We start from the raw sequence: 20,904 nt of genomic DNA on the forward strand, positions 1-20,904 counted from the left end.
AATTTTATCTAACATTGTAAGTAAGGAAACAATTTTTTTTTCCATCTTTGATAGTAGAATCCTGTCCTCAAGTAGTGCTTTGAAATTGCAAGTAGAAAAATTATAAAAAGAAACACAGAACAGAAAACTAAAAGGAGGGCTGGGTGGTGATGCCGCTTTCCTTTAATCCCAGCACTTAGAGACAGAAACAGGCAGAGCTTGTGAGTTCTAGGCCAGTCTGTTCTACAGAGTAAGTTCCAGGACTGCCAGGACTACAAAGAGAAACCCTGTTTTGAAAAACCAAAAAAGAAAAGAAAAAGAAAACCAAAAGGAAACATTAAAAGGGTTAGGAAGTTGAGCAAATAATTTTGTCATGAATTGAATTTTTGTACTGATTTCACACTTGCAGTCAGTTAAAGTGAGTAAACCTGCTAATAATAAGCACCTAGAATATGGACTGTAAACACTGTGAATGATTGAGTGGAATTGAGTGATCTTATAAAGGTAAGTTCAGTTGAAAAGTAAGTTTGGGTAGAAATACAGCTGAGTGGTAGAGTGCTTACTTTTTCAACATGCTCAGAGCCATGCCTTTCATTCAAGTACTTGTATTTGCCACCCCATCCTCCCCGTTCACCCGAACGAAAACATGCATGGTTTAGTAAGATTAAGACTTTTTAACATACACATAAAGAAGACAGTTTTCGAGTTCCTGCTTTGCTCTTCAGTGAACTTTCCCTTTTCACTCTGTAAAGGTCTGAACATGAGAGACATTCCCCCAACTGCCCCTTTGTGAAAGGCGAACACACCCAGAATGTACCCTTGTCGGTCACACTGGCAACGAGTCCTGCACAGCTTCCATCTGCTGACGGAGCTGACAGAATATCTTGCTTTGGGTCGGGGAGCTGCCCTCAGTTTCTAGCTGCTGCCACCAAACGTGGGAAGATCTGCATATGGGATGTCTCCAAACTCATGAAGGTGCACTTGAAGTTTGAAATTAATGCCTACGATCCAGCAATTGTACAGCAACTGATCCTATCAGGAGACCCAAGCGCAGGCGTTGATTCAAGGAGACCAACTTTGGCATGGCTAGAAGACTCCTCTAGTTGCTCAGACATACCAAAACTGGAAGGAGACAGGTACATGATTTTGTTTCATTGGTATTTGTAATGGTACATGTTTGCTTTTTTCATATTTCATTTTCTTCATTAGTTAATGAGATAGAAAGAAAAGAAAGATAGAAAATGGGTTAAGTTAGAGAGTAGAAAATATTCTCTTAACTTATTTGGCTGGAAATCTGAAAGCAATGTGAATCTCAAGTTTTCATTCAGAATACTACAGGTTAATTAGATCTGGTGCTGGAGTAGTAGGACTTCTACAAGTTGTATTCCAGTCTGAACCATAGAGTGAGAATTTTGTTTCAAAATACCAAAAAAAAAAAAAAAAAAACCACACAAAAATATACCGTGTAAAAAAATAACGTGTAATATACCGTTTTTCTCCAAATTACATTTTCCTTTATGTAGATTTCCACAGGAGTTGGTAGAAATACTGATGTAATTAAGAATAATTATATGGTAATGAAAAACACTATGCCAAAGAGCAAACACTAGCAGTCATAGTTATACTAGAGAGGCTAAAATACATTTGACAAATTATTCACTATATTGTTCTGAAGCTACTCTATAAATCACATTTCTGTGCAATAAATATCATACCGTGTAATAGGAAATCTCAGTCTTATCTATCAAGTAATTGCCACATTAAAAACTAAAACCTAGGAAGTATAAAGATTGTAAAATAATGTAATTATAAAAATAATGTGCATATATAATTAGAGTACATTTGTAGCATTTGTGAAGACCTTAGTTCTGTCTTCAGTATCAGAGACATAACAAAAAAATAAAACTTTTTAAATTTTTTAATAAAAAGTTTACATACTGAAATTAAGCCAGTGGATTAGATTTGTAATTTTACTTTTTACCGGATAGTTCCATAGAATAGTTGTGCCTGATGATTCTGGTTTCTCTTTTCTTTTATCCTTCAAGTTCTGGAAGTGAATTTCACTAATGAGTAGCAAAATGACTTCAGATGAGACAAGAGTATCTAATTATTTGGAACTGTGTATTAGCAGAAGTGAGGGAGAAATGTCTGGTTGCTTTTTGTCCTGCTTTCCCTACTCAGAGCTGGAGTGCAGCCTATACAGACATTGAGGCACTGTAATTGAATTGTCTCTCTTTATCTTCTTTGCTAGATTCTTGGTTTTTGTGGTTGTATCTGATCTATAGGATTGGGATGGAGAGTCAAGGAAACCTTCCATTCCCTAAGAGTGTTCACTTGACTTTGAATTGGGTTAATATCACATAGCTCTGTTTTAGTCAAATAAATAGAATGAAAGATTCCATATAGCCATTCAGTGTATGATAAATCCTAGCATCTAGCAATCCTTGTTAAAACTGTCAGTGGTGATGTAAAATGGAGCATCTTTAACTGTATGTATTGAGAGTGTCTGCCTTTACCTTCTGGGTGTCCAGTATTACTGATGTGATCGTTCTTTTTTTTTTTTAAGATTTAAGATTTATTTATTTATTTATACAGTATCCTGCCTGTAGGCCAGAAGAGGGCACCAGATCTCATTATAGGTGGTTTTGAGCCACCACGTGGTTGCTGGGAATTGAACTCAGGACCTCTGGAAGAGCAGTCAGTGCTCTAAACCACTGAGCCATCTCTCCAGCCCTAAATGATTCATTTTTAAAATTCACAGTGAGAATTCCTAAAACTTCTAACTACTACTACTTCTGCATGAGTTTTCCAGGAGAGAATCATTATATTTTTTTAATATATACTCAAAAACATAAAACATTGAAGGCCGGGTCTTTTAATAGATACATGGCCTATATGTCATAATGATGTGATCGTTCTTATACTGCAGTCATGTCCTGTATTTTTGAGACAGGATTTCATTCCACAGCCCTGGTTGGTCTGGTTCTTGTGATGTAGACCATACTGGCCTCAAACCCAGAGATCCTGTGCTTCTGCCTTGGGTGCTGGGATTAAAGGTGTACTACTACACTCGGTGATGTGTTTTTATTAAGTATACAGAATTTTGTTCAATAAAAATTGTGGAATTGACAATTCACAACATATAAATTGGAAAGTTTGTGTAGTTTATCATGATAGTAACATGTGGAAATGGACTGGCAGATAAAGGAATTGGGCCTGAGATCTGCTATAGACTGAATTAAAAATTAGAGCTATTTTCTGTTACTATAAATCTGTTAAGAGTTTGAGTGCAAACATTTTAGCTGTTGTTGTCTGAGTTCTTATTAACGGTTTGCTAATAGCACTAGAACTAAGAATGCTTGATTTTTGTCATTTTTAAAAAAGGATTAGTGGGCAATTATGGAGGATCATGAAATTGGCTTGTTGATTTAAAACCTTGAGTTTCAATTAGAGCTTTGTTTTATATTTTGAATTTGTGGATTAAAAGTTGCATCACAGTCAACTTCTAGGATCACCACATTCCTCTTTGGAAAATATATGTTTTATATATGTGTGTGTATATATAACACACACACACACCTAGACTAGATATATACTCTTCTGTTACTTGCAGCAGAAATATTCCACGGTATTACATAGTTTATGACAGAAGCTTAGAATATATCAAGGGTTGGTTGAATCCCTGCTTGGTAAAAAGGTGAAATACTTTGTGAAAAAGTGGTAGGGCCAAGCAATGATAACAAATGCCTTTAATCCCAGCACTTGGGAGGCAGAGTTGGGGCAACCTTTGTGAGTTTGAGGCTAGCCTGGTATACAGAGCTAGTTCTAAGATAGCCAGCAGAAAAATCCTGTCTCAGAAAATCAAAAACAACAACAGTAAAACAATAACAACAACAAAAACGGGGGTATTCAAGGCTACCTTTCAGGAAGTCTTGGTTCATCAAACCATATTAGTCTGGAAGCAATCCACAGGTTCTCATCCTCTGTGGAAACAAAAGAAGAATCTCTTTTCCAAAGCAACATATTCTTAGACCCAAACTGGAAGTCATGATACCTTTAGAACATATATGCTGGTTTAGCTTAACACCCCATACAATGATATGTATCTCTCTACTCAGCTCCTTCACAGTCAAAAAATTCAAAGAAAACACATCACCATTATTCATTAATGGTAATCATAGCATACAGAGGGAAATCCCACATCAATTAAGTATACAGTGTTCTACCTGAATGTATGCCTGCACACCAGAAGAGGGCACCAGATCTCATTATATATGGTTGTGAGCCACCCTGTGGTTGCTTAGAATTGAAGTAAGAATCTCCGAAAGAGCAGCCAATGATATTAATCTCTGAGACACCTGTCCATCCCCGTTTTAGAATTCTTACTATAAAATGTTTTAGGGATAAATTATTATGTTTTTGAGGGCTTTCAGACCTCTGTATTGTCCAGACCACTGAATTCTTTCTTTAAAAATATTGTATTATAGCTTTTATCTCAGTATAGCTTTATAATACGTGGTTAATACTAAAAGACCTTTGGTAGTTAAATCCGTGTGCTGTTGCTTTATTATTTGCTTATTCTAGCTCCCAAGTACAGTATTTTTCTTAGAATTAAGTTTTTTAGGTTTCTTCTTTCTTGTGATTAGGATTTAAATTTTTGAAACTAGTTAGCAGATGATCCTAAGCTTGTTTTCACTATTTTTACTATTTTAAACTATGGTGAATTGGGAGTGGGATCTGCTCAGTGGTAGATAACTTAGCCAGCATTCAGAAGGCTCAACACTGAACAACAAAAGTAACAATAACAAAAAGCTAATCATATGAATTGAACTGACAATATTTTTGCATTAAATATCACTTACAAAAAAACCTAAGGCACCAAACATTTGCCAATACTGGTTTAAAAAAAAAAACCTTCAAAATTTTAAGCATTGCATTGGGATTTTTCTTTCTTTTTTCTTCTAAGACAGATTCTAAGGCCCTATTGTATTCCCAGGCTGGCCTGGATACTTTGAGCAAAAGTCCTTTTGCCTCAGCCTCTCAGGTAGCTGGAAAGACAGGTGTGTGTTTGATACTTTGCCAGCAGTCTTAAGCAGAAATTTTCATTTAAATGCAAGATAGCATTAGTAAATGTCTAAGTACTGTGGATTTAGTGCAGTGTATTTTTGAGAATTGAATTTTCTTTCTACAAAATACATCTTTTTATTTTTGTAATGAGAGTATCAAGATTAAAAAAATACTGGTGATATGTTGATCAACAGGGTGTAGAGCTTGACTATTAATCTAAGAAAATGAATAAAGTTGATGCAAAGAGGGGAACTGACAATTTCTTGGCCATCTGAGAGAAAGGCAAAGGACAGACCTGGTGCGGGAGAATTGTCTGTATTCTGTCAATCATGTTTTAAATAAACGCTGATTGGCCAGGCAGGAAGTATAGGTGGGAAAACCTGACAGGAAGTAAAAATGATACAATGAGAACAGATTTCTGGGAAGGAGGAAGTTGTTCCTCCCAGTCCTGCATATCCCACCAAGGAAGTAGGATGTGATCTGCCAGCTGAAAAAGGTACCGAGCCATATGGCTAAAATAGATAAGAATAATGGGTTAATATAAGCTACAAAAGCTAATAAGAAGACTGAGCTAATGGGCCACTCAGCTTTATAACTTATAGAGATCTCTGTGTGATTTTCTTTGGGGCTAATCAGCTGTGGGAACCGGGCAGGACAAAAACCCCAACAAACAGGACGTTCATATTATACAGACCATTGTCTTGTCTTTACTCCTATCTTTTGATTGTGACACTTAACCTTGCGTGTCTCATACAATAAACACACCTAAAGCTTATGGTTAAAACAAAATGACTGTTGGTGTGAATACACATATAAAACATTTCATATACATACACATAGCTGTTTAGTTGTTAGTTTTACTCTACAAGTTCAAGTTCAGTTTGACTAATTGCCACTCTCTTTTACGCTTTTGCTTGTTTTAAGTTACTTTCAGTTACAGATTCACATACCTATAAATGTTGCAAAGATTTAGAGGTTTCCTTCCACACAAAATTCTTCACTGTAGACATTCATTTAATGATTTATAATTGTTTATCAGTTATTTATCAAACTTAAATATCACATTTCTTTTTAGCAGTTTGTATATTGCTTGTGTTTGATTTGTGTAATAGTTGTTTTAACATTGCTTTTCAGTGCTGGGGTTATAGCTTAGTCTTCTTCTTCTTCTTCTTCTTCTTCTTCTTCTTCTTCTTCTTCTTCTCCTCCTCCTCCTCCTCCTCCTCCTCCTCCTCCTCCTTCTTTCTTCTTCTTCTTTTTTTTTTTTTTTTTTTTTTTTCGAGACAGGGTTTCTTTGTGGCTTTGGAGCCTGTCCTGGAACTAGTTCTGTAGACCAGGCTGGTCTCGAACTCACAGAGATCTGCCTGCCTCTGCCTCCCGAGTGCTGGGGTTAAAGGCGTGCACCACCACTGCCCGGCCTTAGTTTTTTTCTTATGTTTTAAATATTTTATTTTAGGTACGTGAGTGTTTTGCCTGTGTGTATGTATGTGCACCACATGCATGTCTAGTGCCCGTGGAGGTCAAAAGAGGGGATTAGAGCTCTCAGAAAATTGAACCACCATGTATGTGGGTGCTGGGAAATGAACCTGGGTCCTCTTTAAGAGCAACAAGTGCTCTTAACCAATGACCCATCTCTCCAGTCCCTAGTTCAGAGTTAACAGTCTTTGAGTAGAACACATAGAGCTCTAAGTTTGATCCTCAGCATTGCCCCTACTATAGCACAAGAGACTAGCCATACACAACCATGCTGTGTCTTGTTGCTTTCTTATGTGATGTATGTTATTTTTTTGGGTGCTGGGGATTGAATCCAAGGTCTTATGCATGCCAGGCTCTTATACTGTAGCTGATGTATATCTATAGCCCATAAGGTACAACAATTTTTTTTTTTAAAGTTTAAATTGTTCTTACTTTGTCTTTTAAGCGATGATTTACTGGAGGATTCAGACAGCGAAGAGCATTCCAGATCAGATTCTGTGACGGGTATGTAAAAATCTTAGATAATGTATTTTATATATCCTTATACTTATACAGTTCAAAGTAAATCTTAACACTAATTGATTCTTAATTTCCTAGTGAAATTGGAGATCTTTACTGATACAATATTTTCAGTTTTCTGTGTTTTTTAGAGATCTTCATTAAGTATGAGAACATTGTGTTCTCTAATTCAAATTTAAATGAGAAACAACTTATTCATTCAAAGGAAATAAAGTATTAGGTATATTAAATCTTTGTCACATATACCAGGGGATGAAAATTGTGCTTATTTGTATGCTATAGTCAGTTAAATAAATGTAATGTTTAAATCAAAGTTCTTGATACGCACAAAAGCTGAAACTGTGAAGTCATAGGCATTGTCGTGTCAAGTAGATGTTGCCTTGCTTGTTCATAAAATAATAAGGTAAAGTAACATGGTTCATGTAGCCCAGGCTGGTCTGGAGTTTGCTATGTAGCTTAGACTGATAGTGAACTCTGTGGTCTTCTTGCCTTAGCCTCTTCAGTGTTGGATTGTAGATATGTGTCAACATGACTTATGCGTGCCATGTTTTTAAATATTTTTTCATAGAGGAGGTGTGCATCTCAATAATTTTATTATATTACATTTTTTTCTTTGTGGACACATACGTGTTTGAGTATACTCATCTGTGCATATACCTGAGGAAACTGCAGGTGGATGTGTTGAATGTCTTTGCCTTTTTTTCAACCTTAGTTTATAAAACATTCTCAGTTTCTCTCTCTGTCTCTCTGTGTCTATTTGTCTTTGGTTTTTCAAGACAGGATTTCACTGTGTAGCCCTAACTGTCCTGGGAACTCACTCTGTAGTTCAGGCTGGCCTTGAACTCACAGAGATCTGCCTGCCTCTGCCTCCCAAGTGCTGGAATTAAAGGTGTAGACCACCTCCGAAACATTCTTTTACTAAAGTGGGAGGTTATCTATTTGACTCGGCTAGCTGGACAGAATACTGTGGAGTTCCACCTGTCTATGTGCCCTCAGTGCTGGAGTTACAAATAGATACTCCTGTTCTTGGCTTTACATGGGTGCTGGGAATCTAAACTTAAATCATCAGGATTGTACATCAAGCCTTACACTACTTGAGCCATCTGTTATTGCTCTAGCACGTTAGAGTGTCAATCCCAAACTACTTATTATTACAGTCAAATTATATTCCTTAAACTGTAAAATAACAATATTTAATATATGTAATATATAGGGATTAAATAAGATAACTGCATATAAATAATTGTACACAGTACCTGAGAAATGCCCAGTTTTTAAAAAGTGATGGTTATTGTGACTGTGACAGTAACTTAATGTCATTTCATGGCCATGTCAAGGACATGTAACATGTGTCCTTAGAAGAAACATGGGTTTTTGTAGTGTAGTAGTTAAAAACTATAATTATTATAGCATAGTGAATGCTCTCTAAGTTCTGATTTGCTGTGAAATGTTCTTGAAACTTCTACAAGGAAGGCCATACTTATTTTGGATTAACTATCATTTTTCAAGTTCTTAGTCATGGGACAAAAAAACCATAAAGGATGTGAAAATACCCTGAATGATAAAACATAATTCTAGAAAGGTAAAAGAATTGATTTCATTTAGAAAGTTTAAAATAGAGGACTAGAGAGATGGCTCAGTGGTTAAAAGCATTGGATGATCTTCCGGAGAACCTGGGTTCAATTCCCAGCATCCACACGGTAGCTCACACATATCTATAACTCCAGTTTTCAGGGGATGTATGCATGCATGCAGGCAAAACACCAATGCACATACAATAAATAAAGTTTAAAACATTTTTAGATCAGGCTGGCAAAATGGTTCAGTAGGTAATTGATACTTACTGCCAACCCTGCTGACATACTTGAGTTAGGTCTTTTTCTTAAAAAAAAAAAAAAATATTTATTTATTATACAATATTCTGTCTGTGTGTATGTCTGCAGGCCAGAAGAGGGCACCAGACCTCATTACAGATAGTTGTGAGCCACCATGTGGTTGCCGGGAATTGAATTCAGGACCTTTGGAAGAGCAGGCAATGCTCTTATCCACTGAGCCATTTCTCCAGCCCATGACTTGGATCTTTTGAGGTTGAAGGAGACAGCAGAGTCCCATAAGTTTCCTTGGACCTCCACACATGCTCCATGTTGCGTGTATATACACACAAACCAAATGCACACAATTTAGCGTAATGAAAGAAATGACCTCTTTGCTACTCTTTTACAAAGACAGAAGCAGCTTGATAATACATTTTTTTTATTTTTTTATTTTTTTTGTTTTTCAAGACAGGTTTTCTCTGGATATTACAGTTTTAAAATCTTCTATGGAAAAATAGGGTATGCACGCAAAACCTTCTGGGTTTAAGTTTTTTATTTGTTAAATGTTTGCAATAAGTGTTCTTCAACGTCCCCTTTTCTTAAAAATACTTTGGTTTTAACTATAGCAACTTTTTTGTTCTTTTCTTTTGGTTTACGGATTTTATTATATATTTTTGGGTTTAATAGCACTTAACATTTTCTGGGCATTCTGGCACATGCCACAATCTGTCATGGCTGTGATTAGGAGGAATGCTAATAGTTTTAGCCTGGCTGGCTGATATAGCAAGACTCTGTTTCACCCCTCAGATAATACTTGCACTTGGACTATGTTCTTACTTATCTTCTATCATTATGTTTTCTTCTGTTCTTGTTGATTTTCCACATTGGCTTAGGATGTGTTTCAGTTTCTAATACCCATAAATTTATTATATATTCTTTCTCTTTTGGGACAGGATCTCATTATGTAGCTCTGACTGATTTGGAAGTTGCTATATAGATTAGGCTAGCCTTGAACTCACAGTTTTGAGCTTCTGTCTCGTGAGTGTTGGGATCAAAGGTGTGTAGTGCTTTCCAGGGTCCTCATGGTATATTCTTCTTGGTACATGTGATACTTTTTTTTTAAAGTTTTTATTTATTTATTATGTATACAACATTCTGCCTCCATTATGCCCGCATGCCAGAAGAGGGCGCCAGATCTCATTACAGATGGTTGTAAGCCTTTGTGTGGTTGGTGGGAATTGAACTCAGGTCCTCTGGAAGAACAGTCAATACTCTTAACCACTGAGCCATCTCTCCAGCCCCATGTGATACATTTTTAAAAGAAGTGTTGTCTTTAAATAAAATTAAAAGATCATGGAGTAAGGGATAAAATCCTTCCAGTTTAAAAATTTTATATTCCTTTATTTGTATTTAATATGTGTAGTGTACATGAGTGTGAGTTCATGTGTGTGGAGGCCAAACACCTACAGTGATTTTTTTTTTTTGAGATAGAATCTCTTTGACTTAAAGTTTACCAGTTCTAGGCTAGACCATTTGTTGAGTGAGCCTTAGGAACCTGCTTGTCCTGGCCTCCCCAGTACTGGTTACAAATCTTCTTGCATGCCTGGGTTATTTTATATGGGTTTTGGGGATTGAATTCAGGTCTCTCATGCTTTCTTATAAGATAGATACTTTATTGACTGAGCCCATCTTCCTAGCCCTAGTTAATTTCTTCATTTGAGGGTTGCAAGTGGGCTATTCTTTCATAGGAAGATACATTTTTGTGCAACTAATTTTAAACATATAAATTCTAACCATCCTCCCCACCCCCTTTCGTTTTTCAAGACAGGGTTTTCCTGTGTAGCACTGACCGTCCTAGAACTAATTCTGTACACCAGGCTGGCCTTGAACTCACAGAGATCTGCCTGCCTCTGCCTCTGGAATTATAGGTATGGTCACCACTGCCTGGTAATGGCATGTTTTTATATCATTAACTTTTTAGAGAATCATGGCATAAGCATATCTAAGCTTGATAGTTATAAGAGATGTAGTCTTATTTTGTAGCATCTTAAAAATTTTAGGTGCCATTTCAGAGCTTTACAACTCTGAGTGATTTGTATTAGTTTGAGTGACATAGTTCAAAGAATTGTAGAATGTATTAACCTCAAAATTATGAGTACACAATAAGAGGCATCTGTTTTTTGGTTGAAGATTGTAAGTTTTGAAAGTTCCTAGTTAATTTCAAAGAGAAAAGTTTTTTGTCTGAACCATGTATAAGAATTAAGGAAACATGACTTCTCAGGAAGACTGCAAAGAAGGGTTGGCATGAGAATTGAGTACAAATTGAACTTCAACTTTAGGAAAGAGCCAAGACAAAATCCAATTGCTTAGCTCAGGAAGTATGACTGTTGGAAACTGTGGCTTTGATACTACTTACGAAAGCGAGCTACAGAAGGATTATTACTCAAAGTGATTGGAAAGTATTGCATTGCAGGTATGTTGCATAAAAATATAGTTATTATGTGGTCTTGTTGGTTTCTAGAAATTCTGAGTTAAGGGTCTGGCTGTTGTTCAGTGGCAGAGTAAGTAGTTGCTTGACATGCATGGGGTCATGTTATTCCAGGGTACTGCAAACAAAATTGAAGGAGGAGGAAGAGAGTTAGAGGTGTCAGTTTTTCTCAACGAGTTATCCTGTTTCCCATATGTGCATTGAGTTTTTATAATAGGAAGTAGAAAAGTAGGACCATTTACTGTATTTTTCTGTTATATATTTATTTTCTAGTTTTTTTGCTTTCTTTGCGTAGGGTCTCACATTGTATCCTAGCTTGTCTTATAGCTCTTTATATAGCCTAGACTGGCTTCATCTCAGAGTAATCCTCCCAGCTCAGTCTCTTGAATCTTGGGATTACAGCAGTGAGCCACCCAACCTAGTCTATTATTTCCTTTTCAACAGTTTTACTATACATGCCATTTACTTTCAGTATTGTCTTAACTTTTTGTGCTTTGTGGATTTATTTGATTTAATATAAAAATAGATTAAAACTATTCTATTCGAACAATTTCTTGTCACAACTTTAAAAAGTCATTTAATTTTTTTAATTTATTCCAACAAATAGGTAAGCATCTTCAGGATATATTATATATATTGAAAACTATAAAAACACTTTTTTCTTTTTACTAAGAGTTTCCAGTCTGAGAAAGTAGATATAAGACAATGCTATTTAGTGAAGTGGCTGTTTGTTATTCTAGATACAAAATATGGAAGGAATAAACAGTCTGGTTTTTCTACTTCAGTTATAAAAGATTTCAGTGGTAGTGGCTAGTAGTAGTATGTGATGTGAAGATTATCCCAGATATTGGGACATCCTGGCTAACACTGTAAGTGAGCTTTAAAGGGACTCTACTGGTATATAACAGAACACCTCAGTGGTCCACTGAGTCCTTACTTACCACTTGCTTGTGCATCTACACACTTCATTTAATATTCTTTTGACTCTTCCTGCCTAATTATAAAAGAAGTTCTAATTTTTCTTTATTTTTGCCTATAAGAGTTGTTTTTACATCGTTATTACTGACTATTACATATTATTGAAAAATTAAAAAAAGAACAAAAATAAAAACCAAGATTGGTTGAAAGAATTTTCAGTTTGGTGTTAGACTACCAAAGTGGATGGTTGACTGTTGTCATTGGTGGGATTTTTGTCCAAACATGACTGTTTGTATTGTGAAGCAAGAGAGAAGAAATGGTGCTTTGAATCTTAAAGTATTAAGAAGAGAGGACTTGAGATTATAGTGTTTTTTCTTAAGTATTTAAGAGAGTGCATAAATTACAATGCACAAATAGTGTTGCGTCTCTTTTTTGGTTTAGAATTGAAGTCCAGAAATTTTATTCTTTTAATATAATTTTAAAGCAGTGACTAAATATAGTAATTTTCTTTACCTTTCCATGCCTCAAAAATCATTTTTTCTTTAGTTTTGTAAAGAATGTATTTGAGCTGAAAATAATTTTGAATTTCTTGAATAGTTTTTTTTAATTTTCTTACATAGAGTTATCTGAGATTTGAATAAGTTTCTTTTAAAATACTTGAAATTTAGAAATCACTTAATTTTGTATGTGTATATATGTATGGGCACATGTATACATGTGAAGGCCAGAGGGGCAGCTTGTGGGAGTTAATTTTCTTCTGCCATGTGTGTGCCAGTGATGGAGCTGAGTCTCGCTGGGGGGGGCGAATATAATTACCTGCTTATCTATCGTGTAGCCATAAAATACTTTGAATTCTTGTCTTTGATATAATGCATAGACCAGATGAATTAGGAAAAAAGCTCATTGAAGTACTGATTGCAATTAACATCACCAAGGCCGCTTGCTGCATCTAATATGTTGTTTGTTTTCAAAGGGCATACGTCACAAAAGGAAGCCATGGAAATAAGCCTTGATATAACAGCACTCAGCATTCTCCAGCAGCCAGAAAAATTGCAATGGGAGATTGTGGCAAACGTGCTTGAGGATACTGTTAAAGATCTTGAAGAACTTGGGGCAAATCCTTGCTTAACAAACTCTAAGAATGAAAAGACAAAGGAGAAGCACCAGGAGCAACACAACATTCCCTTTCCATGTTTATTGGCTGGAGGTTTATTAACATATAAATCTCCCGCTACCTCACCCATTAGTAGTAATTCCCACCGGTCACTGGATGGTTTAAGCAGAACTCAGGGCGAAAGTATATCAGAACAAGGGTCAACTGACAATGAATCCTGCACAAATTCAGAACTGAATTCTCCTCTGGTAAGGAGGACTTTGCCTGTTTTACTTCTTTATAGTATCAAAGAATCTGATGAGAAAGCAGGAAAAATCTTTTCACAGATGAACAATATTATGAGTAAAAGTTTGCACGATGACGGTTTTACGGTTCCACAGATTATTGAAATGGAATTGGATAACCAGGAACAGTTGTTGTTGCAGGATCCTCCTGTGACTTACATTCAGCAGTTTGCAGATGCAGCAGCCAGCCTCACCTCTCCAGATTCTGAGAAGTGGAACTCTGTGCTACCCAAGCCTGGGACTTTGGTTCAGTGCTTGAGGCTACCAAAGTTTGCAGAGGAGGAGACTCTTTGTATAGACTCCATAACTCCTTGTGCTGATGGAATTCATTTGTTGGTAGGACTGCGGACATGCTCTGTTGAATCGTTGAGTGCAATAAATCAAGTCGAGGCCTTGAATAATTTAAATAAATTAAATTCTGCACTATGTAATAGACGGAAAGGTGAGCTGGAGTCCAATCTTGCTGTAGTGAATGGTGCAAATATTAGTGTGATCCAACACGAGTCACCAGCAGATGTACCAACTCCTTTGATCATCCATCCGGAGCAGAGGAATGTTAGTGGTGGATATTTAGTTCTTTACAAAATGAATTATACCACTCGAATAGTGACTTTAGAAGAGGAGCCAGTAAAAATCCAACATATCAAAGATCCCCAGGACACAATTACCTCGCTCATATTGCTTCCACCAGATATACTGGATAATCGAGAGGATGACTGTGAAGAGCCTGCTGAGGACGTGCAGTCAACCTCAAAGAATGGGATTGAAAGAGAAAAGAAGTCTGACATTTCTACTCTTGGACACCTGGTGATAACCACTCAGGGAGGCTATGTGAAAGTATTAGACCTTTCAAACTTTGAAATTTTGGCCAAAGTGGAGCCTCCCAAAAAGGAGGGCACTGAAGAACAGGATACATTTGTTTCTGTCATTTACTGCTCAGGCACAGATAGGCTGTGTGCGTGCACCAAAGGTGAGCTGTTGGCTTGATTCTTCTCAATATTTTTATGTGGCATTTGTCTATGTACATACCTAGTATAAATTTTAGGTCTGTTTGAGAGAGGGTTCTTCTTTGTGTTTAAATAATGTAGTGGTCCATTTCACTACTATTTTTACTGACCTTAATTTTTTCTTTATTTTTAAAATGTCCCCTATGCAAGAAATCTATTTGTGAGTAACTTAGTAAGTCATCAGAAAGTATCTTTCTAGCTGAATACAAAGCTTTACTTGGGACCCTAAAACTCCAAGGTCATGAGTTCAAGGCCAGCCTGGATTGTGTGGCAAGAAAGATCTTTGCTTAACTTCAAGAACAGGTATCCTGATATTTTTCTGAATACTGACTGACTCTGCCTACATTTGTGAACCTAGTTTCTTCAGAAAATAGGATAGACGCCCTACCCAAGATATGACAACGCACTGACATAAGGAGGAGGGACTTACCTCGGGCACTTGGTGTCAGACATTTAGTTTGTCACTGTTAGGAACATATGACTGGACAGGGAAACTTGTGTCATGGCACATACAGAGCAATAGTGTGTGTGTGTAAGGTGAGGGAAGAGAGAATGATGATAGCTTGTGGTTCTTTGATTCCAAAGGGACCCCTACATTCAGGACAATTCCCCACCTCTACTCCTTTGTGCAAATGCTCTCATAGATGTACTTACAGATACTTTTTTAGTTTTTAGGCATCTCTTAATACTGTCAAGTTGATTAGCTGCCATAGTCTATTGCTTAGGCTCATTATATTTAAATAATGTATATAAAGTTTCTGGCACAGATTACGTCTGGAAAAAAAAGAATTTAGCAATTACTTGGCAATTAATCCTTAGTTTTATAAAGTGTTAAGTGTTTGATTCTCTTTACTCATAATCTTTGGTAGATAAAAAGATTAGTTTCTCAACATTTGAGGCTCTATTGGACTAATATTTCTCCAAATATTTGTGTAAATCAAGTAACTGTACAACAGATTTTGACAAGAATTACTGAGCTTTTGAGGCATAACAAATACTGTTTGCTGTTGGTAGGTTAGTTGGAATTGTAGGGCCACAAAATTTTTGATGCTTAGATGATTAAAGCTAAGACTTGGTGGATTTGGGAAAAACTTCACTCATTATCTGTGCTTTAGGTTAAGTAGATTATCAGGGCTTAGCCAAAGAAGTTAGTAGCTAGTGTATTGATTTGGTCCAGATTGCATTTTTGAGCTACATCCAGTGGGAAAAAGTATTCAAATTGTATTAAAATAAAAGTAAGCTGATAAACAGTATGTTCAGCATACCTTTTGAATGATACAAACTTTAAAGTATGGGTAAGACTTGAGAGTATCTCTTTCAAGTCCTATAAGGTTCTGAGGAATTTTAGCTTACTGATCACGTGTCAGTTTGTTACTCTGCCAGTGATCATATCAACTTTATAATGTATATGCTTTTTAGTAGAGCCCATTTTCCAGATTAGTAAACTAAGTAAAGGAGAGTTCAGTAACTTGTCCTCATTACAGAGTTAATGAATGGTAGACAGGATTCTAAGCTAGTTTGTTTGTTGTCTGATCCTTTTAAACTATGTATACACTGCACTGTCATAGTATAGCAAAAGCTGAGGATTCTTAAAATGAATTCTTCATAGTGTTTAGTATGGAAGATCTGAGAAGTTGTCTTCTTGCCATGAATCATTTAATATGATGCTTGAGTGGTTTGGCCCGGGCACATGCTTGTAAGATACTAGTATTTGTAGAAATGTAGTAAGGGTTTAATTATTTCAGTTATTTGATGGTATATAATTTAGTAAGACTAATATTTGAAAGTAGATTGATATATTCTAAGAGTTGGGACAGCAGGGTTCCCAGGAAGCAATCTCTCCTAATGAGTTAATTTTCTTAAGTGTCCTTGAACTCTCTTCAATGCTGGGATTTCAGGTGCTAACAGGACCAGCTGCTGGAGAACTAAAGCAAGCATCCTTGCCCTGTGTGTGATCTGGTTTGAGTTGTCATCCCAAGGCCGATGTTGAGTCTCTCCAATTCTCCATCTTTATTGAGGCAATCTCAGTTTCATCTAGATCTTGATCAGCTAGTCTAGCTAACCAGCTTGTTCCAAGTGTCTTTTGTCTCTGCCTCCTGAGCATTAGAATTACAGGTGGCCACCATACCCATCTGATGTTCCATAAGGTCTGCACATCCAAACTCCAATCCTCATGCTTTGTTGGCAAATTCTTTACCTACTTAGCCATTTCTTCAGCTACTGGAAGTGCTCTGTAGACCAGGCTGGCCTTGAACGCACAAAGATCCACCTGCCTCTCCCTCCCAAGTGCTGGAATTAAAGTGGAATTAAAAGCATGTGACACCACATTTGGAGTCTAAAAAAAAAAATTTTTTTTTTTTTTCCCCGAGACAGGGTTTCTCTGTATAACAGTCCTGACTGTCCTGGAACTCACTTTGTAGACCAGGTTGGCCTCAAACTCACAGAGATCCACCTGCCTGTCTCCCAAGTGCTGGGATTATAAGCCACCACTGCCAGCCTAAAAATTTTTATAATTAAATGAGTGTAACATGAACAAAAACTAGAAGTTACACATTGTCATTGAATTACCATTATAATATTTGATACATCTATATAATATTGATTAATATTTAAATAATATTAAACATTATGCCTTATTCACCATTTCTTTGTGGGGAAAACTTTGAGGTCCTCTGTTTTGGTTCTTTGACATGTTCCTATATGATGTTATGTGCAACATAGTGTATAGTAGCTATCCAGAGCTGCTTCCTGCTGTATTAGTGTTCATTGATTTCACATTTCTCTCTTTCCTGTCCCTGGCCTCTGTAACTACGATTTTGCTGTGAACTTACACGAGATGAACTTTTTTAGATTTTACACGAGTTATCTCATTGAGGTACTTTTCTGATTTATTTTGCTTAACATAATGATCTCTAGTTCTACCCATGTCATTTTTTAATTTATTATTATTATTATTGCTTATTTTGAGACAGGTTTTTTCTTTCAGTGTAATAGCTCTGGCTTGTCCTGGAACTCACTCTGTAGTTCCAGGTTCGCCTTAAACTTAGAGATCCACCTGCCTCTGCTGGGAGATGACTCGCACCATCACTTCCCAGCTAAAATCTGCTTTTTTATTTTTATGTGCATTGATGTTTTTCCTGTGTGTATGCCTGTGTAAGTGTTTCTGGGTCCCTGAAACTGTAGTCACAGACAACTGTAAGCTGGTGCTGGAAGTTGAACCCTTGTCTTCTGAAAGAGCAGTCAGTGCTCTTAACCACTGAAACATCTCTTCAGCCCCATTCATTCTCTTATATAGCCGAGTAGTATATATGTGCCAGATTTTTTTTTTCTTTGATTCATGAGTTAAGGGCACTTAGGTTGTTTCCATTTCTTGGGCTATGGTAAATTCAGTATTTTCATTAATTTGGGTATGAAATGTCTCTTTGACAAATGATTTCCGTTGGTGGTAATTTACCCAGTAGTAGAATTACTGGAGTGTATTGTGCTTCTGCAATTAAAGTATTTTGGGTAACCTCCATCCTGCACCCCCTCGCCCCATTTGTGGTGTGCTCAAGCTCTCTCTCCCCTTATACCATATTGGTTTCTGGGGTTGAACTCTTGACTTGTCAGGCTTGACAGCAAGTGTCTACTTACTGAGCCAGGTCACCGGCTCCCATACTTTATGGGTATTTTCATGCATGTATGTCTGTATACTACATTCATGCAGTACCTGAGGAGGCCAGAAGCTCTTCTGTGACTGGAGGGTTATGAGCTGCCACGTTCTCTGTAAGAGCAACCAGTGAGTGTTCTTTATTACTGCGCTGTCTCTTTTTTCCCCGTTGAGTGTTTGGAATTCCTTGTATATATTTGATATCACCTTCTTGTATGTATGCATTCCACATGTTCTCACTGATTTTATTTGTTGGGTCTGTGCTCTGTTGAATGTTTTTTACTGTTTCTTTGTAGCATTGGCTGTTCTAGAGTTTGCTAGTTAGACCAAACTGTCCTTGAACTCAGAGATCTGACTGCCTACAGTTCCTGAGTGGTGGGATTAAAGGTGTGCACCATCGCGCCTGGCGATGATTCTTATTGTTATATAGTAGCTTTTTAGTTCTATGTAATGTCGTTTGTTTATTTTACCATTTATTTCTTTTGCTTTTGGAGTCTGATCTCAAAATTAAACCTTGGCTCATTTCACTCTTCTGAAACAGTTCTCCTTTGTTTTGTTCTAGTACTTTTCATACTTTTGAGTTTTTTTGTTTTTTTACCTTTTTATTTCTTTTGAGATAAGATCTTATTCTGTAGCCCAGACATGACTGGAATATACTATGTAGTTCAGGCTACCCTCAAACTCAGACATTTTCCTCCTTTAGCCTCCGATGTGGTGGGGTTATCAGGTCGTACATTTAAGTATAATTCTCTTTGAGCTGGTACTTACAATTGGTAATATATAGTGGTTTATATTTATTCTGCATTTGGACATCTACTTTCCCACAAACTATTTATTGAAATGATCATACTTTAGTTTATGTACTTTGCATGTTTTTGAAAATCAGTTGGTTGTAGCTATATGGATTTGTCTTGTTTTGTTTTGTTTTTCGAGACAGGGTTTCTCTGTGGCTTTGGAGCCTGTCCTGGAACTAGCTCTGTAGACCAGGCTGGTCTCGAACTCACAGAGATCCGCCTGCCTCTGCCTCCCTAGTGCTTATGTGTTCTATTTGTTTATGTGTCTTTTTTATTTTAGTATCATACTGATTTGATTACAGCATTTTTGTATTAGGTTTTGTTGCTTTGTTTGTGCTTTTGCATATGCCCCTTTGCTCATGGAGGCCAGAGGCAAATGTTTGCTATTCTGTACTGTGTTTCTTTTGGTAGAGGATCTCTCAACCTGAAACTAGTTGAATCATGATGAAACTCCAGTGATCCTTCTGTCTCTATGCAGGGAGTTGGGACAGATATGGGGACAGACCCTACTATTTCTGCCACCCTGCTACTGAATTTTCTTGTTCTTTGCTGAATTGAGCCCTTTACATTATATAACTACCTTTTTACTGCTTTCTACTTGTGGCGGTTTGATTAATGGAGACCAATGATAATAGGTATTTGAACAAGTTTTTAATGACAAAACCAGACTCACGAAACCCAGGCAGGAAGGGGCACGCAGCCTCTGCCCCCCCAATTTATCAGTAAACATACGCCCGAGGGCAGCCCGCCCCCAAGGGGAGGGCTTATCCCTACATCTCCCTCTTTTTGTCTAAATAAGACAGAACTAACCTAAATACAACTATAAACAATAATAATAAATAATAGATATAACAAACAATATTGAGAACGAAAGTTTTGCCAGACATTTTATCTCAAGGAGTCTAAATAATGTAGAGAGTAATTACAATTATATAATCTTCAACTCCGTCAAAGATCCGAGAAGGGAATAAATATTACTTAACAAATGAGAGATATTCAAAACGTGCCATAAATGACAGAGACAACAGACTACCTGGGCAATCACCCAAATTCTCGTTCGTAATGTTGAGTCAACCTTTCTGTTTTTTTCTTAATTATCTTTTTTATTTTTTTATTTTGGAACCCTTCTTTTAGCTTTTGTGGTAGAATGTGTTTGAGGTAGAAGCTCTGGTGGCAGATTCCTTGAATCTACTTTTATCTACATCATGAGTTTAAGGCCAACCTAGGCTGTGTAAGAAAGCATACAGCAGAACCACTACCACCACTACCAACAACAAAAACTTACCTGTTAAGTATATATTCTTTCACCTTTTGTTTGGATGGCAAAGTATTTCTCCTTTATTTTATAAAAGTTAGCTTTTATATATACAGTAGTGTTTGAGATTTTTTTTTTCTCCTTTCAGATCTTTGAATCTTGCTCTTCACGTTTCTAAAGTTTCTGTTCAAGCAAGCAGAGTGTGGTGGTGCATGCCTTTAATTCTAGCAGGTAGATTTGAGACCAGTCTTGTTTCATAGTGTTTTCTAGGGCTACATAGTGAGACTCTGTTTCAAAACAAAACAAAAAACCCTTAAACTTCTGTTGAGAAGTCGGCAGTCAAGTAAATTGTAAATTGTGAGGACACATCTGTTTGTTGTTTCATTTCTCTCACAGTCATGAGAACCTTCACCTTTCATCTGTGAGAGATTGATTATATAATGTCTTGGTGTTGTTGAATTGGTTACTTTTGACCTTTTTGTATCTGGATATTTGTTTTTAAAATAAATCTATCCTTTTCACATTCTCAGGTCTTTCTTGAAC

The 20,904-nt window shown here is 36.7% G+C and overlaps 1 protein-coding gene across 11 annotated transcripts in view; it reads left to right on the plus strand.

Moving 5' to 3' along the window:
- Positions 1–20,904, plus strand: part of Birc6 (baculoviral IAP repeat containing 6) — a 189,692-nt gene that overhangs the window by 38,264 nt on the left and 130,524 nt on the right. For all 11 annotated transcript variants that reach the window (XR_007595527.1, XM_050162966.1, XM_050162964.1 and 8 more), the window contains exons 7-9: positions 732–1,115; positions 6,965–7,023; positions 13,232–14,626. Coding sequence is in view for 10 of the 11 variants with exons in the window: in XM_050162966.1 (XP_050018923.1) it covers positions 732–1,115; positions 6,965–7,023; positions 13,232–14,626 (1,838 nt within the window). In the remaining variant the exon portion in view is untranslated. The remainder of the gene's footprint in view (positions 1–731; positions 1,116–6,964; positions 7,024–13,231; positions 14,627–20,904) is intronic.

Source organism: Alexandromys fortis, unplaced genomic scaffold (assembly GCF_014885135.2).
Source record: "Alexandromys fortis isolate MF-2015 unplaced genomic scaffold, M_Fortis_MF-2015_v1.1 scaffold_148, whole genome shotgun sequence".
Taxonomy (NCBI): Eukaryota; Metazoa; Chordata; class Mammalia; order Rodentia; family Cricetidae; genus Alexandromys; species Alexandromys fortis.